The sequence below is a fragment of the Lepidochelys kempii genome, chromosome 11, assembly GCF_965140285.1.
Source record: "Lepidochelys kempii isolate rLepKem1 chromosome 11, rLepKem1.hap1, whole genome shotgun sequence".
NCBI lineage: Eukaryota > Metazoa > Chordata > Testudines > Cheloniidae > Lepidochelys > Lepidochelys kempii.
The window spans coordinates 45,013,773-45,028,657 of record NC_136390.1 but is presented as its reverse complement, the minus strand read 5'-3'; the positions used below and the strand labels follow the sequence as shown (position 1 = coordinate 45,028,657).

The 14,885-nt window shown below is 37.6% G+C and overlaps 1 protein-coding gene across 3 annotated transcripts in view; it reads right to left on the bottom strand.

The window, feature by feature from the left end:
* Positions 1-623: 623 nt before the first annotated feature.
* PLEKHA3 (pleckstrin homology domain containing A3) overlaps positions 624-14,885 on the bottom strand; it is a 25,652-nt gene continuing 11,390 nt past the window's right edge. Inside the window, exons 2-8 of one of the 3 annotated variants that reach the window (XM_073306032.2) lie at positions 13,671-13,787; positions 12,227-12,382; positions 9,673-9,809; positions 8,541-8,705; positions 6,334-6,377; positions 5,294-5,406; positions 624-2,598 (exon numbers count right to left, since the gene is read on the bottom strand). In XM_073306032.2, the coding sequence (XP_073162133.1) occupies positions 2,471-2,598; positions 5,294-5,406; positions 6,334-6,377; positions 8,541-8,705; positions 9,673-9,809; positions 12,227-12,382; positions 13,671-13,692 (765 nt within the window). In that variant the 5' untranslated portion in view covers positions 13,693-13,787 and the 3' untranslated portion in view covers positions 624-2,470. The remainder of the gene's footprint in view (positions 2,599-5,293; positions 5,407-6,333; positions 6,378-8,540; positions 8,706-9,672; positions 9,810-12,226; positions 12,383-13,670; positions 13,788-14,885) is intronic. The other 2 variants (XM_073306030.2, XM_073306029.2) reach the window with 2 other exon arrangements.

Genomic DNA, 14,885 nt, shown 5'->3' with positions numbered 1-14,885 from the left:
TATGTTTGCTGCACCGCTTGTACAATGATGGAGTCCAAATAATTGTTTTTATGCACTACATGATGGTCAGAAACTAACAGGTTATGTGCTTAATATGTGCACATGTACGGGTAAAATGAAAGCTAGGCTAATAATTCAATGAGGTTTCAGAATAGGCGTTTTTAAAAAAAAAAATCCCAGAAACATGATTACCCTGATTTGACATTCACTCCTGGAAACAAAACACACTAACCAACACCAGAGTCTTAATGGGAGAAGATAACAACCAAAATATTGAAACACCTATGGATATTTTCTTAAATAAGGACTCATACAACTGCCACAAACTTCATTTGAAAGTGCCTGGTCTCAGATTCAGGGCAACATAAATTACAACAAATTCTACTTTAATTTTTGGCATTCATTCAAAATTAAAGAAATGAGAGCTATAGAAGTAGTGTACTATTAGAGGGTTTTTTCTCTATTGCAATCTTAACTCAAAGACCCTTTGGGCTTCAGATTTCATTTTTATACCTATAACGTGGACAATTTTGAGTACAATTAAAAAACCCAATGAAATAGAAGAAAAATGCTCAAATATTAAGGATTTAAAAAAAACAGTGGATTTGCATGTATGTTTAGAAAAACTCTGCATTTCAGGTTAAATATACTAGCTCCCATCAACATGATAGATTGTGGCAACAATACGCGAATTACTGAGTAACTTCAGTCATATTTTTTAATACTTATTTTTACAATTGACAAGAGTGTGGCGGTATAACAACATACATTAAAGCCCAAATTTTCAGAAAAATGCACTATCATTTATGTGCCTAATTTGTGTGTGGAAATGACTAGTTACATTCAATTGGTAATTTGAGCACAAATTAAGGCTCTAATCCTGCAAACCCTTATACCCACACATAACTTTAAACTACCCACATGTGTAATTCAGTGGGTTGTGCCTAAGCATTTGCAGGATTGAGGACCTAGGTATGTAATTATTCGTCATATTTGTGAAAATTTAAACAAACAAAAATCAAGGAAATTTAAAAGGAGAGCTTCCATTTGATTGTTAATTCACCTTCTTGTGCCTACACAAGTTCAAGATGTTATTAACATGTACCAGACTAGTTAGGCAATAAATGTCAAATTAAAAGGAGGTTCGATTATAAGACAAAATTTGATGCATGATTGAATGCAAAAACCAGTATATTTATTAACGAACTGTGTAAATTAAAAACAGCGACTTTTTTTTTAAAAAAGTACTCTATGGCTAAGACTTATAGACCAAGTTTGTCTCAAAGTGAACACAAAAACCAAGACACAAAAAGCAAACACTAACAACCTTATATGAGAGAGGATATGGCAGGCACTGCTATACTATATTATTAATTCAGTCATTAGAGGGGCAGATTCTGATCTAATTTACAGCTAATGCACGTTTACACAAGTGTAATTGAGATCAGATTCTAGCTCTACATTTATGCCACAGTGAAGTGATATATAGGAGTCATAATAAACAGAAGTCCCCTTTTGTATAAATACGTCATAAATAAAGTATGTAGAGATACAAATATTCATACCTTACAACAATAGCTTAACAGTCTATTTTAGAAGCAAACACTAAAATAATACTTTGTTAAAAATATGTCTCAGTTGAAATGAGCAGAGTAAATTTACAGTGCTGCATTAGCTATTCAGTGATGCTACACACCTCAGCAACAATTTGTGTACATGTTGAAGCCTTTAGACCTTTAGTAATGAAAGTAAGTAGCAATTTTTTTTGTGCAAAAAAAATAAATAAACATTGTTAAATACCCAATGTTTGGTACAAATGCTTCATATGCAGATAAGTTAATTTTTATACATTTGTTTAGAAAAATACACTAGATATTTCTACTTTCCATTGGCTAAAAATAAGGACCAGATTATGTATATCCTTGTACTTTTAAAGGAAGGCAATATTAAAATTACCATCAAGCTGCTATATTAACCCATTAGGGATTCAATCCCTTACTTCTTACACAAGCAAAATTCCCATTCAAGGAGAACAGTGACTGCACAAGGACTGCAAGACCGGGTCCTAACTTTGTACAAATGACCAATTGGTCCATGGCACAAGTGACATTCCCCCCCACTCGCCACCCTAAATCTGAAACCTTCAAGATTTAAAATCTGCAGGTTTATTAAACTATCAAACCAGCACACTTTTTAGAAAAGAGCTACACTTTTACAAATGCAAATGCCTATCTGTTAAGCTATCATTTGTTCAAAAAAAATGCACATTCAAACTGTAAAGTTATTAGGAAAATACTCTTGCAAATAAACTATATAAAGATAAAATACAATTCAAAGTTAGTTTTTACATTATTCTATAAAGTGCAGAAAAATCCTTCTAAAAGGGAAATAACTACTCCCTATAACAATAATATAATTATAGCAGCTTTTGCATAGCACTACTTATAGGAAGTTGAATACTGCAGTTTCTTCAGGAAGAAGAGGATGGAAGAGTCTCTTCCAGTTCAGATCTTTTCTTTGAAACCAATCTGTTTTCTTCAGCAATGGTAGATGGTGCCAAGTGTCCATTGAGAGCACTTCTGGAACAGTGGGCATGTCCTATTAAGATATTGATTCGTATTTAAACTGTGCTCCAATTCAATTTATTAATCATTCTGCTTGCTAATATTTCACATAGACAACATTTTTTTAAATTATGGGACGTAATATTTGCATGCTCCCTATGGACTGCATTGAATTATTCTAGTCTACATCAACGCCTGGGGTAATGGATGAGTAATGTTAAAAGCTACTGAGAACTACAGATAATCATACTATGCAATACACAAATATTATAAGAGAAGAATCTCTGGGGTGCACAGGGAAATTCAGTCAAAGGAGCCAACAAAGAGCGTGTGTTAAGAATTAGTGCAGCAATAATCCTTTCACTGAAAAACTCCACTGGGACACGTCAGACATTAATAAAGGTGTTTGCTCTGTTAAAAGAACCCAGTCTACTGCACATTATACCAGAAAGGATGTTTGTCTGGCTGATCAGTAGATGGCTCATTAATGATAGATTTAAACACTTGGCAAATCAGTCAGAGACTAGTTTCTGCATTTGAAAAATGACACTTTTTCCATCAGATATTCAAGCAGCCGATGAGCACAAAGAGTGCTGTTCTCCATGTCAGTCAGAATACAGGGTAATAATAGTACACTATTCAAATGTCACTCTACTTAACAAGGTTATGCCAGATAACTAACGCATATTTAGGTTACTGGAAGACATCACAGAGCCTCTGGAAAGTTCTCCACTTCAAATGAAACATCTGTTCCACTTTGGCATTTATGTAGCACCTGGAGAGGTGTCAGAGGTGGTCTATCACGGAAAAGTGGGCTGCTAACAGGTCTTTTTATTTCTATATATAGATGCACTGTTTGGAAAAACGTCAGGAGCATTCTTTGCTTGGTCTTCCCCAGCCCCATCCTTCGTGGTAGCTTAAATCTTACCCAGTAGTTGGCAGTAAGAAAGTACATTTTATCTTTTAAACTGCGCAAATCAGATACAGAATCAGCCGGAATAAACATGGAACTCCACAGTGCCCTTTTCCAGTCATTTTTCAAACAAGAACTGGTCTTGAAAGTGTGTAAACAGTTCATTAATAAAATGGATGGGATACAGAATCCCCTACTGAAAGTTTGTTATTTTCGGTGCCACCTACTGGGATAAAAGAAGGAACTGAATCAACTCTGGGAAGTTGGAGCCCTTAAAGTGGAAGACAGAAAAGGGACTCTTCTGTCTAACATGGCAAAAGACAAAAACTACATTAGTGAAAAAGCTAGAAATTGGAGCAGTTCTACAAGGAACAAGAAGAGACTGGGATTACCCAAAATAACATGACTGATCCGACCACAGCTGTCATGAGAGAAGACAGACTGGGTCATGCATGGGAAGAGGAACCAGACCATGGTCATAAAGGGTGGAATTCCCCTTTGTTCAAAAAGACAACACAAGGTGTAACACCAATTAGGAGTTAAGTGGGACATGAGCAGTGCATAGGCCTTGTGTTGACCTTCTGCACAAGGGGTAAGTTACAGTCCAAGAGAGGAGAGGCTGGCCCAGAACTGGGTCACTCTTGAAAGGATCCAAGCCAAACCAGAGTTAATCAAGAAGAAAGCAGGTCACAGCCTTCCAAATAAAGTCAGAAATGAGTAAAAACAATTGGGAGTTTCATGGGAATACCATAAAGAGACCTTACCTCAGCATATTTACGCAACGGGATCTACTTATCATGGGATCATTGAAATAGAGTATAATAGTCCTAGATTGTTGTTTTGATGTATTGACCATCCTCAGACGTTCTTGTCAACTGCTGGAAATGGCCCACCTTGATTATCACTACAAAAGGGTTTTTTTTCCCTCGCTCTCCTGCTGGTAATAGCTCACCTTAAGTGATCACTCTCGTTACAGTGTGTATGGTAACACCCATTGTTTCATGTTCTCTATGTATATAAATCTCCCCATTGTATTTTCCACTGAATGCATCCGATGAAGTGAGCTGTAGCTCACAAAAGCTTATGCTCAAATAAATGTGTTAGTCTCTAAGGTGCCACAAGTCCTCCTTTTCTTTTTGCAAATACAGACTAACACGGCTGCTACTCTGAAACCTGACCATGCTGGGTTGTTTCAGAAGAGTGTTGCTCTGTATATGGGGGGGGGGGGTAGGCCACTGGTATAAACTGTTCTTTATTAATACACTGGGTTATCACATTCTCCTCTCAGTTCTACCAGTGTAACTCCATGCAGTGGAAATTAGCTCCACTCGATGGGACTGCCCTGGTGTAACTGAAACAAGAATCTGACTCACTATAATGGTCAGATCGGAAAGAACTGTTCAACATTTGCACAGGTTTCCGAATGTTAGTTTATATATGAAAATGTGTAGTTCAAATGTTTGTTGTTCATGTAATCCCTATGTAGAGCCCAGTTCTGTCAGATTTACTCACCTGGGGTAGTACCTTACTTTACAAATGGTACCCTGGATTTCAGTGGGACTACACCAGATCTAAGATACCAGTCGAGGTGAGTAAAGGGTGGCAAAGTCAGGGCCATAGTGAATACATCAGCACTTTTAATTCATTACATAGGAATCCTACAAGCAACTTTATTGTTTCATGCAATGGCTTTGATTACATACAAAGATTGTAATTTTAAGTATTCTCTTTGCATTGGTGTTAGCAGTACAACAATTATGCTAAGTATGGTAACGAATTCAACAGACGCACACACTCTGTCTCTCTCCCAACTTACTCTCTGTATCTTCAAGAGGATTATCATTATAGGATTCTGTATCGGAGTATGTTCTTCTGCGTCGTTGGGATAACCGGTGGAGTGAAGAAATTGGTTCTTTTGTGGCGTGACTACTGAAATTAAATAGGATTTATTAGTTTTAAAAACTTATAACAAAACATCTAGCCAGTCTATTAGCTTTTATTTTAAGATATATCTTTTGGTATTTATAGTGCTCTTAAAGATAGTAAAGAGCAATACTGAGGAGTAAACTGAAAGGAACTCCATGTGAACAGAACACGGTTAGCCTGCACAGATTTTGAAATCTGAAAAATGTGGTAAGAATATAATTCTTGCAAAAAGAAATATAATTCAAATTGTACAAGAATGAATCATCAAAAATCTTAGTGTTTCAGGCTCCAATCCTGCAAACTCTAATGTGTATGAATAATTTTATGCAAGTACAGTTGTCCCACTGAAACTACTTATTCGCATAAAGGTACTCACATGCATAAGCATTTGCAGGATGAAGGCCTTAGATAATACTTCCATTATTTGCCATAAGACTTGATTAAACAACTTGGATAAGTTATAATGGTCATTTTAAATTATACAATCCTACCAAAAACCATAGAAAGATTATGTACATATTTCTATTATAATGATTTAAAAAAATCTATAACAAACAACAGTGGGCTTTACTTATTTATTTTGCCAATGTTGAAGTCTCTCCTTGATGATATTTTTATATTTCTTTTTAAAACTAAACTAAAAATATATGAAATTTGGAATATTACTCAGAATAAAAATGGAAACTTAAACTTAACTAGTATATCTTTGACTTGTATGTAAGTTGCAACATCTGTGTCTTAATTTTGGATTTGCAAAACTATTGATATTAGATTGTCACTTCCTAAATTTTAAAGCATTTGCCAACCATGCAAATCCTCTGCAATAGTGACGTCAGCTGATATTTCCCTACTGAGGGGCTTGCTAAATTGGTCCAGTGAGGTGCTTTCAGAAAGTGAATTAGCCTACTTAACAGCAATCTGTATTCTTACCTCTCTGAACTATATGTACCAGGATGGCTAATGGAGCGTTTCATCTAGAAAATGAAAGAAACAAGTTGTAATCTCTTTATCAGGATTTAAAAAATTCTTATACACGGCCATATACTCTATTTACACTTCTCAGAGAGAGAAGGTGATTTTTTAAAATTATTATTTAAAACAAAAGTCAACCACAATTAAGGAATCTTATTTAGCTATTTGAAAGAGGATAGATTGCCAGTAATGCAGGAATTTTTAAAGCACTAATAAAAGAGAACTAGTTTACTACCCAAAAATATTACCTGGGATCTATACATCTCATTCTCTCTAGCCTCAAAAATTACTCAAAATTTCTACTGGATCATTGGTAGAATCCACAGAAACCTCAAAACGTTTTTAACTAATGTCAGGTTCAGGACTACATTATACAAAAGGATTAATCCAAGAGCTAAATTTTGCCATTTGGTATGCACACAGGGTGCCCTCTGATTTTAATGGGAACTCTCTAAATGTGCCCAAGAGAATCATTTGACCCAAAGATTGATCAATAAGAGTCGTTTGAGTGGATGGGAGGAAAGGGAGGAGATTATCAGATACAAATAAATGAAAGGGAAAGAAGTGGGGGGGGGGGGTAGACCTAGAACAGTGTAGATCTGAGAATCCACATACATGAAGTAAAGTTTGACAGAGCCTCACTTATCCCAACCCTCAACAGGCAAATAAATAAAAAATTAAGAATTCCATAAAGTATTTTAATCTTATACATTATTTAACAAAAACAAACTTGTCAGCTAAAGGCATATTTGATCAACCAGGACATTGTTTAAAAAGAGACATATTAACACTGGGAATCTGAAATGCACTTGCTGAGAGTTAAGCCACAAAGAAGTTCTCTGTTTTGATGAGCAGCCAGGTTACAGTATTAAAAGAGAACAATGAATACAGTAACTCCTCACTTAACGTTGTAGTTATGTTCCTGAAAAATGGGACTTTAAGCGAAACAATGTTAAGCGAACCCAATTTCCCCATAAGAATTAATGTACATAGGTTCCAGGAAATTTTTTTTCACCAGACAAAAGACTATATTATACACAGCAATGATGACTGTGATGCTTGGTTGAGGTGGTGAAGTCAGAGGGTGGAAGAGGGTGGGATATTTCCCAGGGAATGCCTTACTGCTAAATGATGAACTAGAATAGCTGAGCCCTCAAGGGTTAACACGTTGTTGCTAATGTAGCCTCACAAGGCAACACAAATGGAGGGAGGGGAGACAGCATGGCAGACAGAGACAAAGACTCTCACCTGTGTGAGTGAGAGAGAGAGATGCACATTGCCCCTTTAAGTACGTTGACCCCCACTCTAAGTACATTGCCTTTTTAAGTAGATCAGCAAGTTGAGACAGCCCCTGCTGCCAGCAAGCTCCCTCCATCCTGAGCCCTGTCCTGTCTCCCCCCTGCTCTATGGAGATGGGATAAGAGGGGGGCAGGAGCAGGGGGGAGGAGGACACCCTGACATTAGCCCCCTTCTTTCCCCGCCCCCCTTATACAGCAAGCAGGAGGCTCCTGGGAGCAGCTCCAAGGCAGAGGGCAGGAGCAGCACATGGCAGTGAGGGGAGGGACAGCTGAACTCCCTGCTGGGAGGCTGCTGCACAGGGAACTTAGGGGTGTGGGGAGCTGATAGAGGGGCTGCCGGTCTACCCTGGTTCCAAGCCCCCATCAGCTAGCTCCAACGGGCTGCTCTTTGTGCAAGCAGTGGACAAAGCAGGTGGCTGCCAAACAACATTATAAGGGAGCATTGCACAACTTTAAATGAGCATGTTTTCTAATTGATCAGCAACGTACTAATGAAACAATGCTAACCGGATGACTTTAAGTGAGGAGTTACTGTATTTAACGTTTTAAAAAAATAACCCTGCAGTATAGGTAACAGGATAATTTAATTTTCGTATGAATGCTGAAAAGTACTGAGCGTTAATCCAGTACTTGGGTACGATTAGCACTGTCATCATCCACAGGAGAATTACTCCTACGATGAACAATTTATGTGAAGGCTGGCAAGCAAACAGACTAGGGAACATGCCAGTAGTGATTTACATTTAAGGCTAAAACTGTTGACTTCAGTTGAGTCAGGATTACACGTGACTACATAGCATATATTCTTCTACCCTTCCAATCAACAGAATAACACTTTAAAATGTTACACTTATAAAACATCCAGACCATTTGAATAGGTGAAGGTGACACAGGAGAAACTAAGGGATCAGGATGAGGCAGTTGAAACATCTCTGGCTTAAACTTGGCATTAGCTATCTTCACACATTCTTCAAGTGTTGTAATAAATGTGTTACATGTGGCACTCAGCAAGGAGGAGGCTTCGTTCATGTTCTGAAAACGAATGACAGCACAAACATCAGCAAGAATGTAAAAAGACAGAAAATGTTACTTTAGAATCAACTGATTTCCCAGTTAACTGGCCAAAAACTCTCAAAAAATACAAGTTTGGTGACTATTCTTTTTAATGGTAGCTAGAATCAACCTTATTGAAAAATGAACACACACATATAATAGCAGAAGACTATTTTGGGAGGTTGGGGTAATACAGCAAAACACTGAAATGTTTTTCCTGCTTCCTAAATACACGGGGCTGAACTTTCAGAAGGACTGAGCAACCATCACTTCTACTGGAGTCATCAGTTTATTTTCTATTTAGTGAAATAAGTTAATTAGAGTGGGGCCCATCCATTAGATCTATTATCTTTCCTAATGAAAGGAGTCTCTGGGTCAAATTCAACCCTGCTGTAACTGGGCACAATCCTACACTCATCAGTGAAGTGGCCCACCTATTCCAGGGCTGAATTTGGTCATGAAGTAGGATTAGAAGAGCAAACAGATTTCCTATGAATGCCCAAATGCAGTGGGCACTTGCAGCAGTTTTCAAGACCTGGGATTCTAGTTTGCAAAGATAAGGGAGGTTCTAGCAAAGCATAAAGAAACAGGATGTTTCAATTATTGTCTATTGTAGAGTTCTTAGACAAAGAGAATTCACGTGCAACCAACCCAGCCAGCTTTGCTTCTATCTTTTAACTGAATGACTCACCAACATATTTCCTTGTTAAAATGACTCTGATGTCATCCTGCATTGTATCTACATAATATTTTTTATTGTGGACTGTATTACCCTACTCCTGAACCCAGTATATCTGAATATAGACAAGTTTTAAACATCTATTAAACTGACCTGATGTAAATATTTTCCAACATTAAGTTGCTGATAAGGTGCATAAGGTGACAACAATAACTTAAGATGATTTAAATAATCAGGTTCTCCAGTATAATTTTAGAAATCTGATACCTCAATGCTGGGAGATGAGCTTGCCTGATCATGGTGAACAAATTCTTGTATTGTGTGAACTTGCTGCATTAAGAGATCACAGTAGAGGCGAAGTTCGGACATTTTGGTTTTGAGAGATTCATTGGTTTCACTAATTTCTACAAGAAAAAAAAATAATAAAAAACCCCACCAATCACGGCATAAGATTTATCGACACAATTTTTACAAACAAATTTTATTTTTTTCCATATAAGGGCTCTACACAGATTGAAATTCCTTTCAAGACTAGGAAGGGATTCTTAAATGAGTTGGGAATAGCTTCACAAAGTACACATAAATTTGGAAGGGGCCATGGAGAAAGGTATATAACCAGCAAACAAGAGGTTAAATATTTTCTTATTTACCGTGCCAGCCCAGGGAAAAACACAATGGACAAAGTCTGTGGCCTCAACAGGTGAAGAAGGTCTGCTTCTCTATATCCACAAGCACCTGAGGAGAGTGGTTGCTCACTCAGGGAACCTTGCAAATTATAAATCTGTCAGACTGGCTACAGAGGATTACCAGTCTTTACCAAGAAAAACTAGGGAGGCAGAAATGGGGATTATGGAGAGAAATCAGAACAACAGCAACTAAATGACTCCAGAACAGCTACAACCAGCATTTTGAGGGTGGCAGCTCTAGATTTTTTAAGTTTTAGCCTTTTATTTAACTAAGAGCTCTCCAGCAGCAAGAACAAAATACTTTTTTCCCCATCGTGCTTGCTGCAGGTTTTGTGTTAATTTCATATTTCCTATGCTGTATAACCTAGCATTGTAAACAGTGTTAATAAATGCTGTAACAGTTCTCCCTGACTGCCTATTTAAAGATGTGCCTGTTCTGTCTTTACAGGCCTTTTCTGCACTACAGAATTACAGGATAACATTCTCACTGGAGCTGAATTTTTGGTATTGCTGATGGGAGGTTTAGTGTATACAAGCCTCCAGTGGCTTCTGGTTTTATGTTTTTCACCATGACAGTTAAATCTGCTGCTCAGAAGTTGTAACTAACAGTGGTAAAAATGCTGGAAACCACCAGAGCCTTGTCTAAACTAGGGCTCCCACTTGTGCTGGTCCAGCTGAATGAAATATATTCAAAAAATTCTGTAGCACAGACACAATCTAAATGACGCAAAATTAAAGGCGTATAGCCATTAAGAACAGAGCTGTTCTGATCACATTCGGTGGGCAGACCAGACTGGGCTGAATCACACCCTTTGCTTTTAGAAGTGGAAGGCAGGACAATGAAAGCTAAAACTTGTGTAATTTCCCTGTGCTCTTGCAGCGAGTCTGATTTGGTCCAGTATTTTTTAAGCTTAGACACAGGACATAAGGAAACCTTTGTGTCATTCCTAGAGGAGGCTGGGTGACTGCCCCACAACTTTGGTTGTCCATTCAGGCTGTCACATGGGCAAGTGCTGAATACTCACAGAACTGCAGCACAGGGCAGAGAAGCATCTGACTGATTTCTATATTTTTCATGAGATAAGAATATGATTCATACACAGATGGTTCACCATTGTCTTGGGCAGGTTTGAGATTTGGAATACCATTACTACAATGTATGTAAGCACGTGCTATTGCCCAAGTTTATGGCCTGGCTTTTCAAAGGGGCCTAAAGGAGGTAGCCCAGAGACTTCAGTTCAAAATCCCAGCCAACGCGTCTGCAAGTCAGATAATTGTCGATAAGGGGGCAGATCCTCATCTGGTGCAAACTGACATAGTTTCTTGAAGTCAATGGAGTTAATGCTGACTTACACCAGCTGTGTATGTGACCCTTAGTTTTTAAATACCAACATTTCTATGATGCTGGTAGGGCCAATATCTGGAACAAGACAAAGCTGAAAATAACATGGAAACCCAAAACAGGAAGAAACTCTGACAACCAGTAGTGTAATAAAACTCAGGAGTAGTAAAGTGAAGTCACAAGCCAGTTGCATATGAACAATAAAAAAAGTGATTTGACCTACCTGATGCCATACATTTGCAATATTTTAAATATTTTTTCCTTGCTCAGATATATCTTTGCATAGCCAGTCAAACATCTTCCAGTTAGAAGCTGCCAGCGTATTGCAGAGACACTCACTGGGCTAATTAGACTGGCAAAATTCATAATTCTGAGGAGCAATGCCAGCTAGGAGATTTTTAAGCTCATCCATTTCACCATGCTTAGTGATACCTTTCAATCGAAGTACTATATTTAATTAAAATAAGCTCATATTTATACACACACACACGTAAAGGGAATTGAACTACTCGGAGAAATACAGTAACAATAATTCTTCCTTTCTGCTAACTTTAGCGAAGGCTGATCAGTTCTTTTCCTGTTCCCCTTGGAAATTCCAATTTAAATATAAACCGGAAGTTATTATATGCACACAGCAGGGATTACAACCATAATTAAGATTGATCAATATGTAAATTAGATTTACATCTTACATAAATAATACTAAATTCAACCACTAGAATGGGACAAATTAAGAACGATCTTAATCAAAAACAATGTTATTAGATTTCATACACTTTAATGGTATAAATACCTTTTTCTTTTTTTGTTCTGGTGTCTGTCAAACAGGCTTTAGAACTACCCAGTGCTACCAGCCATCTCTGCCTCTCAGCTGCATTAACTGCTTTCATATAGAAATGCTGTTCCCCTGGGATTATTAACTCCATTCTTGTGTTGTCTGTTGGATGAACTAATGATAAAGAGGGAAAAAAGACTAATTTTGCAAAAGATAACTAAACCAGTAAGGATACTACTTATCAAATTCAGACCATATTGTTTCAAGTTATTTACATATTACAGATTGTATTTGGTAAGAAACGGAAGCTATTCAAAACAATTTTAAACACTGTATGAATTTGACATTCATGAACATAATTGACTAAGTAATGGCTAGAGCCAGACACTGTTAGTCTAGTCCTGATTCAATCATGCCAACCTGAAGATTTTTGTGATGTGGGCAAATATCTGTGAGGGACTAGGCTAAAATCAATCTCACTTTCCTTTCTGATGCAACCTTCTGGGTTCTGTGTCAAAGTCACCATCCTCTCAAGCATGAGAACGGAGCAGTATTCCACTTAGAGCCATCTTATTCAATACTACATCTTTAATTAGCCCCGGGTGTCACAGAGTACCAGGCATATTTCTCAACCACAGTACTCCCAGGCCTAGCACTGGACAGCCCTGGGTACATGAGAGATGGAATTAATCCCAAATTACTTGCATCCATATTATAGAAAATGAACAAGACGACAAGAAAGGGGACTGAATGTTTCAAGAGATTAGTAATGAGACATAAGCCTTTCACTTCTAGGTCACTGGTTTCAATCTAGGCACTGGGAGTAGTAACCAAAAGTTGTTGCCATCCGATAACTGCTTGCTAGCCTATGTAAGAGAAGTAGATGGACTCGGTCCATTTTCTAGTGATCAGGTACCCACACCACAAATACCTCCACAAAGGTGCATCAGAAAAAAAAGCCAAAGGCAGAAAGTAATGGAAGATAAACTACCCTTTTGAGCCTAAATGTGGCACCCACCAGATCACTGCTGTGGCTCTCCCAGCAAACAATTCCTAACATTCAGCATTCCTTCCCTCTCAGTTTGGGAGGGAGAAGAGCTGTAGCTATGGTAACAGCTTCAGATACATTTCAAATATCATACGTGAAGGCAAGACATAAACAGAAATACCCAAGGGTTTTAATACCCAAGGGTTCATATGGCTGTTTTTAAACCTCATAAAGGAGCAGTAAATGTCATAACCTTTTTCATTATTATTTTGCTTCAGAGTTCATGTTCAGTAACTACAGTAATTGTGGTTGATGTAGCAAGCATGTCTGACTAAACACATCTAGATGTGTGATTTTTCCCCTTACCTTTTTTTAAGCATCATAGAAATTAGTGATGCAAAAGTGGTATTAGGTCATCTTGTTCATTCCCTTGCCAATTAAATTTCCTCTTATAAACACTTATTTAAATCTTACCTTTAATTTCACATACTGCCATCTTTATACTTCCTTTACTGCCTTTGCAAACATCATCCTGTGAATCATAGTAGGACAATATTCCATTGTCTAAAACAAACCAGCGAGGCTGCCAACCTAGGAAGACCATAAATATGAGAGAAAAGCGTTATACTACTGTTTAACTGCAAATGCAAGTTCAGTCAAAAGTAAAGTTGTTTGTCTGTTAAACCATTAAGAGAAACAGGATTTAAACAGATGCAAATAATACTGTGATGTTCACAGGAAATAAAGAAGCATCTTTGTTTTGAAGATCAGATGTGCTGTATACACAAACTGTTATAACAGCATTTTACACTAACTCTTTTGGCAATATTTCATTAGCAATAATATTCCCATTTACATTATCTCCCAGTCTACAGAATAATGATTTTTTAAAATTTAGCTGCCAAAAGTATCCTATTTTGAAGTCTTGTAAATCGCAGACCTCTTGCGGACCATCATCTTTCAAGTGGTCCTCAATAAGATTAAGATCAACTAAATACCGAACCATTAGGCTACAGTCTCTGCTCCCTACAGTACTACACACTCTATTTCACACTTCCTAATCTACAGATCCGGCACACTCTCTCTCTCTCTTACACACACACTCTCATGCACAAAACACAAAGAAAGGTGGTTTCTACCTCATTGCTCAAAAATGATTTAATATCAGAACACTGTAATGGAGAACACACTAAGACCTTATCTACACTAGACAGGGTTTGCCAGCATAGCTATACTAGCAAGCCTTCCTAGTGGAGACGCAGCTTATATTAGCCCTCCCGCCCCCCAAAAAAGAGTTATTTTGTTGGCATAGCTTAGACCAGTTCCATGAATGAAAAAGACACACTGGCAGAGGGACTTTTTTGCTGGCATAACTGCATTTACACTAAGGCTTTTGCCAGCACAATGACCTTGATTAGGGGGTTACTTTTTTCAGGCTACTAACCAACATAGGTATGCTTGCAAAACTTTTACATGTAGACTAGGTCTCTAACTTCACTACTTCTGCAAAATACATTACAGTACTTATACGCACTAGTACATTATGAGGTGTTATCCTAATATTTCGGGCTAAATTAGAGTTATCAAATAAATAAATTATATGCAGATACAGCATACTTGATTTTATTAAAGCTCTTTTTATAGGCTAACTTGCCAACTCATAAAACTCTGTACTTCACAATAGATACC